The following is a 10,498-nucleotide window of genomic DNA, read 5'->3' as shown; positions in this document are numbered from 1 at the left end:
TCATATATATAAATAATTCATATAAATCAAAATAATCATATAATAATTCATATAAAACATTGCCAGAATCACAAAAATTAATGAGAAAATTCGATGCATTTTGAAATAAATTAACAAATAAAAGGAAACCAAAATCAAATCAAATTTTAATTAAATAAAAATATAAAAAGTAATAAAATTTAAGAAGAAAATAATAATAAAATAAAATAAACCTATTGGATAAATGCAATTTAACAAACACAAGTGGTGAGAAGGGCTATAACAGACACCTAGTTTTTGTTTGTATTAATTAAATTAAAAAGTAACCTAATTAAAGATAAAATACGTCGCTTTTTTTACTTTCTTTTAACAGCTTTCTTAAACAAAAAATTTCTATAAAATAATAATTAATGACACAAATCGACAAAAAAAATGTGTTTATGATTCATTTAACATTTTCATAATTTCACCATAATAATGGACAAGGAATAAACTTAATATTGTGTTTTTTAATACATATAAAAATTCAGATAAATATGGATTCGATGTGAAATTTTCAAATACGGTTTTACACGACAGAACTCTGGCTTTTTTGAACGACAGGGTATATGCATATATTATCATCTTATGAATATAATAACTTCAGGTTGAAGAATATTTTCTTATATTAACTAGTATAATTTAAAGCTATAATTACTTAAAACATTGACAAATATACCATAAACCACAAAAAAGTTGATCTAAGTGGAATCTACTGATTAAAAAGAACGTTCAAATTTATTAGGAGGAAAACTTTATTAAAATATAAATATAAAGTTGCGCTGCCCAACTTCATTGGGTTGCTAGTCACACAGCATACTAATTTTAGTCTAATCAAACGATGTTTTTAATCTTACAACAAATAAGCCTATAATAATACAATAATAATTATAAACATTAGTAATATATAACAAAAGAACATGACTATTTTTTTTTTTGGTTCTTTTAACTTTTTTTTTTCTCTTTCTTTTTCCTATTTTTCTCTTTTTCATGATTTTTTTTTTTAGAAATTTTAATCCTTTAAAAAGGATTAAAAGCCCATTTTCTCCCTAAATTAGGTATAGTGGAGAAATATTATTAATTTGTTTTTCCTCTTCAGATCTTAATTATTTAACATTTCCATACACCCTAAGTCAGAAATAATGCAATTTTTTAGTTAAATATTATCACTTTTGAAGACATCCCATTTTCTCGTAGAAGTTAGAATAGTGATGGATGAAAACATCTTGTAATAAAAACTATTCTGTTGCGTTTCCTTTAAAGTATTGGACATTAACTTGAGTGAAACTAAATCTTTCTTAAGCGACCTCCAACAATTCGTTTGGGTCATTATTAATTGTATGGTTTTTTGTGGACACCTCACTCCAGTTATTTTCAAAACAAAATAAAAGTTTTTTTTTATTTATCCTAATCTCTTTCTCAGAATGTTCCAAGTAAGTTCATATAGACAAGTTCAAAGTAGAAAAACGTTTAACTCAATGTAAGAAAAGGTGCTATTGACCTTTTTAACATATTTCATATTTATTGTAGAGTAATTTTTTAAGAGCATCTTATTTATTATTAAACTACTAAACTGATTTTGTTGAGTATTCCAAAGATTATTTTTACAAATACTTTGAAATAGTACCTATTTTATGGAAATTTTTAATCAGTATTCATTGACATTTTAAAAATTTAGTATACGTCATGAATTAAAACATAGATGATCATAAAGTGAACTCGTACTTTAGAAAGTACCTTCTCTGTTCCTCGCGAATCATCTTATTTAGACTGCTTCTCAAACCCCAACTGTAGAATTATGCAATGTTATTTTTTTTTTTAGGTTGTTTATGCTCATGACGAGGCAGGTATTTGTAAAAGTAAAAGTAAAAGTAAGTACTTTTACTATCATATGAGTCAACCTTTTAAATTTTTCGCCATTAAAGTTTAATATAATTAAACTTTTTCTTAATTTTTATGACTTTAGCACTAAATCGTAGGGGTTCGAATTGATTATTTTGATAAATTATGTTTTTATTTACATTCGCAACTGTCAAATAAATAATACTTTTAATTTATTTTATTAATTAAGCATCTAAGTAAACTTTAAAATTGACATCGAATAATTTCATTTACGAATCATGAATATTGTCAAACTTTAATGCCACCGTTATTTCGTCATGAAAACACCAATCTCGGTTAACAATAGCACTATTTTATTTTTTAAAATTTTTTGTGTGATAGTTTTTAATGGTGAAAATTTACTCATGGTACAACTCTAGAATAAGAATGTCAAGAATTATTTCTCAGAGTCGTCGAAATAAATATTGACTGATCTAGCTGGGAATCGAACCCACAACGTTCTGAACCAAGCACTCTGGAACCCCCTCTCCAACATTCTTAGCTATTACGTCCTCCAAAATTTTATTTTTAATAATGCTATAAAATTCAAGACATTAGTAGATAAAGATATTATAAAAAATTTTAATTTTAGATCAATTTAACACTATCAATATATCAACTATAATATAAACAAATTATTTTTAACCTTCCATACATTAAGTGAGGATAATAATTAATTTATTTCAAATTGGATTTTGGTCTAAATTTTTATTATTAACATTAATTGTAAGTACTAACATAAAATTTTACCCAAATTTTTTATAAATTCATTTTCCTTAATATCTCTGCAAAGTGTTGGTTCAGATTTATTGTGTCTGTTTTACAATTTGCTGTATAATTGATGTTCTCTGATATATAAATTGACTCAAGTATTTTTTTTTTAACAAACTGTTTTCTTTTTGGAAAATGTAAAAGTGGTGTTATTAAAATCAATTTTGTGTTGGTTTTTAGCTGCATGCTGCACTAGTGCTGTTTTATTGGAATCCTCCTTATTTCTTTTATCATTTCTGTATTGATACATTCTATCACCCAAAGCATCATGTAAAATGTAAGTTAATTATTAATTAAATTTTTCTGGAATTCATATGTTTGTAAAAGAATAAAGTCAGCCACTCCTGCCTTCGATTCACTAAAATAATCATTAATATTTCTTCTACTATGGAAAATTAATATGGGTCTACTAAAAATTTGGTAAGTGAATAGGTTTGTCATATGCGTGCTGAGTTGCAATGCCAATGAAAATATAAAATATAAATGTTTCAATAAACTTTCCATGACAAGATAACAAAAAAAATGTGTAGTGCTCATCATTACTTTTACATATTTGTTAATCTTTTTATTCTCTTAGGGGATTTGTTTTTGGTTTAGAGACACATTTTACTCTCAAAATATTGTGATCTTGAATTTAAATTACATCAAAGCTTATAAAATTTGAATGTTAAAACTGATATTACAGATAAACCAGTGGTTTTGATGAAAACAAAGATATTTGAAAAAAAAAAAAATTCTATTTGCCATCCCTAACTGCAGGAGTACGCTTATTTTCTATTTTAGGTTTGGGGATGGGGAATGAAGAAATTTCAATGTTTTATTCATCTACCTTCTTTGTATGTTTTACTGCGTCAATGACCTGAATTTTTCAGGTTCTTTTAATTAAGGTTGGCGAGGTTTGTATGTACTAGTTGCAAATGCATGCAAATGACAAACCTAGGAATCTAGAAAATTTTAAGAATTTCGATCAAGACATTCAATGTGAGGAATTCAGATTACCTTTTCTGCTCCTTCTTCTTCTTTTTAACCGAGGAGACGGAAAGAATTTTTAAACCTCTACAAGAAAGAAGTCCAAGGTTAGAATACTTTTATTCATTTAGCCTACCATATAAGGCTTAAGACTCCAATTTCCCCTATAACCCATTTCGGATCATCCTTGTACGAGGGAAAAAAAGCAAGAGTGTGGACCAATGAGATCAGAAGGCGCTGTAAGACGAACGGTGATTGGTGAGAGGCGTAGAGTGCCCTTTGTGGACAGGTTGCCTCGCTATAAAAACCTTCTCCAGGCGGCCGCGCTCTCCAGTCGATTTCCAGTTCGTGGAGGAACATGAGGTACCTCTGGGTGCTGTCCGTCCTGGTGGCTGTGTCGGCGGCCACCCTAGTGGTGGCCACTCCTTCGCCGACGGGTGAGTGTCTTCAATAGCTTAGGAATCAATCAAACATAATTGAAATTATATAGTTTTCTTAAGTTGGTGGCAAAACTTAAACACACTTCGATTATACACTAATTCAAGATTAATTATGATTTTTTTTATTAACTATAATTACAATTGATACATAATATGTTTACATTTAAAATTTATTTTTCCATTTGTTTATTAATGTCCATTTCTTAAAATATTTTTTTATCTAAACAATTGAAATTTTAAATAAAAAAATATTTAATTTATTTCAAAATGAAAATTTTCTATCACATGCTTACAAATCAACATTTTCATTACAGATTTGTATTATCTACATGAAATGCTCAGACATATAAAAATAAATTATTGGTTTTTCTTAAAATGCTTCTGAAATACATGTTTTTTTAAATAGTTTTTTTTATTAATTATTATATACAGTTTGCCAGAACGCTATAATAAATTCATGGCAGATGGTAAGGTGAAATACTGTTTACATCAAACAAAGAGGTGATTTCAATTTAATTTTTGTACATTTTTTAAATTTTAAACAGTAGGAAAATAAAAATAAAAAGTGTGGAAAATAGTGGGTCAAGAGGTATCATTAATAACAAATAATAATAATAATAGCAATTGTCATAAAGTGAATACACTTTTGCGTATTTAATGATTTATTTTATTTTATTACATCGCTATTACTATTAATATGTTAATAATGTAAAAACAGTAATATAAATCTTGTATATTGATTGAAATTAGTGGCTTAAATGATGTATATTTCCATCTTGAAATAATTGTATATATGTGTGTGTTTATATAATTTAATACGTTTCTGTTTAACACATTAATAATAGAAACGATATAACTATACAATAAATCAATAAGATAAACAATTAAATACCTAAAATAACTAGTATAGTCGTAGGTATATATATAATACAATTGAGACTTTAACGCTGGACGGAGCAGTTGCAGCAATTGGTTCAGAAAATATTATTGGCACAATTCTTTTTAGCATATTACACTGACTTATAGCAATGAATAATGCTCTTAAGCATTACCAAATCAGGATTAAGCAAGCATTTATTATAACAATGTAAACTTCACCATAATCCATAATAATAGTATGTGAAATAACAATGAAAAATGTATGGTATTTTTTTTAAAAGAATGTTAAGCCATTTTGGATTTAAGTGGACCTTCTTGACGTCAGAAAAAGTAGTCATTGAAGAACCTTTGAATCTATGTGTTATCTCAATATTATTATCACTATGTTTACATGAATTAATTTAGTGCGTTTATATAAACAACAGGCAAGCAACCAGTAGTGTTAAGGTCGCCCAAACTCTGACGAGTTCATCTTAAGCTATTTTCATCACAATAAATTTTAATTTTACGATAAAACAAAACTGTGTGTCCTTTAAAAATGATTGCTATCATCTTATATATATATATATTAAAGTACAGAGTCTGAGCCATATGTATTACATATAATTAAACAAGCAGTGATTACTTATAGTTAAATTTATCACTAAAATGCAATTAGTTGTATTAAAAATTTACACGTATTATTCTAATATATGAACTAAAACACGTCATAGGATTCACGACCAGGTGGGAAGAATAGAAAGCGTTTACAATGATCCAGGTGACGGGAAAATAAGTTATGAGATATAATTTTGTCTTTGGATAAAGTTACAAACGATATCGTAAATAATATTGGCTTAGTTAAACCGTAATTGATATCCATTAAGTGACAAGGCCAACAAAAGGTCATGAGAGACACAATGTTGGAAGGGAAAACGGCACAGGTTATTGTAAGATGATTATGGTTTCCAAACAAAGTAAAAAGTCGTTTCCATGTAATTTGGCTATCAATTTGGAGGATCTTCTTACGCCGTAGCATCTACGATTACTTAACATTATGAGGGTATGCAGAACCGGATTTTTTTGAGGATAGATATTCCAAAGGTCAGCAGGTCGAAGAGCTTATGTAATACTCGCATTAAAAAGATTGCTGTACTACCAGAGGGTCTTCTGCAATAAGACCGAAGGTGGGCAGGCACGATGTGGATACTGTTACAAAACATTTTTATTGAGGAAGAGAGTTGTCAAAGTAAGCTGAAAAAGGGGACAAATGGAATTCGTGCATTATATTACCGATATAAAAAAATGTTCCATATTCTCTATTGTACTTGTAACTATTTTCTACAGGAGGGTACGAAAAAAATAAAATAAAAATAAAACTGAATAATGAAGTCATAGAACATCAACTTCACACTCCAAAAAGTTTACTCTATTGTTTACATCGACTATAAACACTTTACAAATACATTTCATGATTTTTAATTCTCATCGGATGGAAAAATCATGGGCCAAAATGAATAATGTAAATGCTAGCTTCTTAGTTTCCAATCCTCTAATAAAGTCGATAATAAAACTGAAACAAGAGACCACTTACACTTATTAAAATCCATATCCATTCACACCTTACCGTGAGATGTGATAGTTAAAAGGACTCGTCTATAGATAATCTACGGGGCACATGATATAAGAAAGCATTCTACACATTGCAATAAATAAATTTTAAAAAATAACCTTATACTTACATTATTAACTACAAATTTTCGTGAATCCACAGTCAATTAAAAAATAATATTACAAAACAAGAGGTTTTGACTACAAACCTCTCTAGCATTAACAACCCCAGGAGGTTGCAAAGGGGATAGACAATATTCAAATCATCGAAAGTTTTGTAAGAGGTTCTCTTACTGTTTTTTAACAATTAAAATGATAAAAAGATAAAAAAGTTCACTCATTCGCCTATTGCCTCAAATTAACAATAGATGTGAATAAAAAGGAATGTGTGAAAAAAATTACCTAACTTTGACATATTTAGTCGACAGAATTAATTGACAAAAATAATTTTTTATAGCCATACTGTACGGGTTAAACCTAAGAATAAGTTATATAACTTAAGTATGTTCAATAAATTACAAGGCAACGTAAAAACCGTAAATTAATTTTATTTTACATTTGGGAGGGGGGGGGGATGTGTATTTATACATCTACAAATCCCATGTTATTAGTAGTCATATTACCAAAATAAAAATTATATAGTGTCTTTTGATTTGAACATTGTTTACTGAAGAAGTATAAAAGAACACTTGATAGTACATCAGGGTAATCATAATATACACCAAACGTAAAAGGAGAAAGAACAAAAAATATAAGAGAGGTTAATAACAAAAAGTAAATAAATAGAGAGTTAAGAAATTATTAATAGAATTGAAGAAAGATAAGATCTAGATAAACACAAGCTAAGATTGGTAAAATTAAAAATGATCCAAAGGTAAATGTCCTTTGTTTTTGTTTTATGTTTTTTTAAAAATTTGTTATACGTATGAAAATAATTCAAATTATAAAACAAAATTCAAAAGGCATTGTATATGTTTCAATAAATCTTTTCAAATTTCTAAATTTTGAAAGTAATTAATTAATTATACAATTTGAAAATGAGATGGGTCTCATTTCAATGTAAAAATATAAAATAAGACTTAGCAGCAAAACGGTTCACTTTTTTTTTTTTCAACTTATTTTTACAAGAGACCACTAAATTGCCCTCGATTTTCTAAGAGAAACGTGATGTCGATCACAGAAAGAAGCTTTTCTAAAATTGGTGTGAGAAGATGACACTGAATCCAATTATCCAATAAGTCAGTGTTGACGGGTCGTGTGAAGAGGAGAAACCGTGCCAGTGAGATTGTCGGGAAACGGTATCATTTGGACTTGATTTTAATTCAGATACTTATATTTATGAATGGACTAGAATAAAACTACTCATGAAACAAATTCGGAGCTTTATGGTCCACTTTTTGGATGTTCTAGGAGGACAGCAACTGTCAACGAAAATATATTAGCACTGTCGCGACAGTGTGTTAAATAGCTAACCTAGGATCTCCTGGAGAGATATCCATTTTTTCACTATCTATAAAAGTATTATTTGAAACTAAAATTTGATTCAATTTTCACAAAACCATAAATAAAGTGATCGGGTACTTTGAGAGAGTCGGTGATAATGTTTACATTTTACATCGATATTAAAGACGGATGCAATCATGACTCAACCAGTAAATGGGTAAACATAAATTACACAGATTAGTTTCTAATTTTGAGTGAAATTTGAGTTTTATTCGGCTAAATCAGCGGCTAATGGCCAAATGTATGCCGGCAAATGGCCACTTAGTTTAGGACCACCTCAATATTTTAATAAAATTCGATAAATTTTGAAAAATAAACAACAAGGAAATTTACATAACTTTTCATTTAAATTTACATAAAGAGAGAGGAAGTAAAAAATAAAATTAACATACTGAAACAACAGGTAAGGTTGAATCTTAACCAACCAAACGTATGTTTTTGTTTATACAAATACAAATTAATCTTGTCATATGTCGTAGTTATACACGTGTTTAATAGTTTCATACCAAAAGTTTTTAATAAATTAATAATTAATAATTGAATTCGACGAAAATATTGTATTATTTTATAATTTACCAAAATAATCGACAGTGCTCAATAGAATAAAGAATAATAAGTTAATACTTGTAATAAAAATAAATAAAAATGTAGGTTATGTTAGGAATATACAAATTCATTCTCGGTACAGTTTTTACACAACAGAACTGGGGGTGCTTACTTTCGACTAGTACTGAAATGAATATATAATAATTATAGAAACTAATGAATAACAATGATATTTCTAATTGGAGAACCATAAAATACACCAGATTATATGATTTATGCTTAAATAGTTATAATAAAAAAAATATATCTGATCTGTAACAAATCTTTTAAAATCATTATTAGAATTGAAACTTCTTCAACGCTATAATTGAACCTTGGATCACTGCTTAAAAGCTCACAGAAGATCTATTAGAAAATCACACTTACAGAATTTTCTGTCACAAGAGCTGTCCATCAGGGTGTTTATAACTATTAATATGATGAAATCTTTGAGACAAGTTGGAAGATGAAAAAAATATACATATAAAGAATAAATGAGATAGCAATAGCACAAGATTGAAAAATAACAAGCTTGTTTTGGTAGTGTATGATCTGAAAGCTTTGTAAGAAAAGTAACAGTTATATCTCAAGGTTGATTACAATAACAGTATTTTATGAATTTGAAAAAAAAAATAATATAAATCAATTTCATCCCACATTTAATGACCACTGTACACACCCATACCACAAACCACGCATAAAATACCAGTAGATTATATTTTAGAATGTCAATGGGAGGTAATAAAATATGACATTCAAAATCCCAACCGGTTAGGTTGAAACCAGGGCTCCTGTTATCTTGTCCTTAAGGCAGGAGTCATCACCCTGAGGAGTCCAAAAGGAAAAGCAGCATTCTGAAAGAGAAGAAATGGCTCCAGGAAAATGCAAAGACCGGTCGAACCACATCCTAATAAATACACGTTTTGGCCCTGAGCATATCAAGGAATTTTTCCGTCCTACGCTTGGGAGGTTGTAGTAAAAATAAATATAATAACATTTAATTAACATAAATGTGAGTTTTTTGTTTAACTTGTTGTTCTTCATAATTATTATTTACAAATTAAGATACGCAATCCAATTTAGGCCCGGCTCCAAATAAGGCCCAACGTCAATTCTTATTTTTTACTATGCATGATTCTTAAGGTAAATTATGTCTGAATTCTGCAGGAATTTAAAGGTCGGACTTTGAATTATATCGAATTTGGTAACATTCCGCAATGTTGGTCTTCAATTGCATAATGGGTATCCTCAAACGTGTATACTATACACAAGTACTATTTAGTAGTTGCTAATTACTTTTTATTGTTCAAAGAATTGAGATAGGTAAATGTATAGCTTATACTCTGTTAACTTTTATGGTCTTGCAGAGTTTTGAAAAAACATTGGAAAACCAGTAATTCTCATTGAGGAACTGAAGAAAAATTTGGAAGGGGTAAAAAATTATTTTTTGTATTCCATATTTTTATTAAAAGCTCCGATTGAGCTGTAACTAAAAAAAAAATTGAGGTAGATTATAAGTTTTAAGTCAATACCTAACTTGGTTTTGGGTTAAAATATCAATATAGTATTGATATACTCTGTAATTCTTGGTTTTAGTGGTAATTATTCTGTCCGAATAAAATAAAATTATTATAAATACTGGTAACTTGCGCGATCCATATAATGTCCTTAAAAAATATAGAAAATTCTGTTAAGCCCATCAAATATGTACCTGTGTCTGCTATACTATATATGAAAAACAAAATTTTAATTTTAAATTAAAAAAATCAAAGTTTAAGCAATTTAAAACAGTAAAAGATATTGTTGTATGATAGTCCGGGTGGTGGTCAATAAGGGTATGAAAATAGTAGAAGAAAACTATT

At 28.3% G+C, this 10,498-nt stretch overlaps 1 protein-coding gene across 1 annotated transcript in view; it reads left to right on the top strand.

Moving 5' to 3' along the window:
• The first annotated feature begins 3,070 nt into the window (after positions 1 to 3,070).
• The window catches only part of LOC106686654 (salivary glue protein Sgs-3), a 10,604-nt gene continuing 3,176 nt past the window's right edge, over positions 3,071 to 10,498 (top strand). The window contains exons 1-2 of the mRNA XM_067052576.1: positions 3,071 to 3,090; positions 3,957 to 4,076. Coding sequence (XP_066908677.1) covers positions 3,071 to 3,090; positions 3,957 to 4,076 — 140 coding nt within the window. The remainder of the gene's footprint in view (positions 3,091 to 3,956; positions 4,077 to 10,498) is intronic.

The sequence above is a fragment of the Halyomorpha halys genome, unplaced genomic scaffold, assembly GCF_000696795.3.
Source record: "Halyomorpha halys isolate HHAL.00 unplaced genomic scaffold, Hhal_1.1 Scaffold859.1, whole genome shotgun sequence".
Lineage (NCBI taxonomy): Eukaryota > Metazoa > Arthropoda > Insecta > Hemiptera > Pentatomidae > Halyomorpha > Halyomorpha halys.
This window is presented reverse-complemented; position numbering and strand designations above follow the sequence as displayed.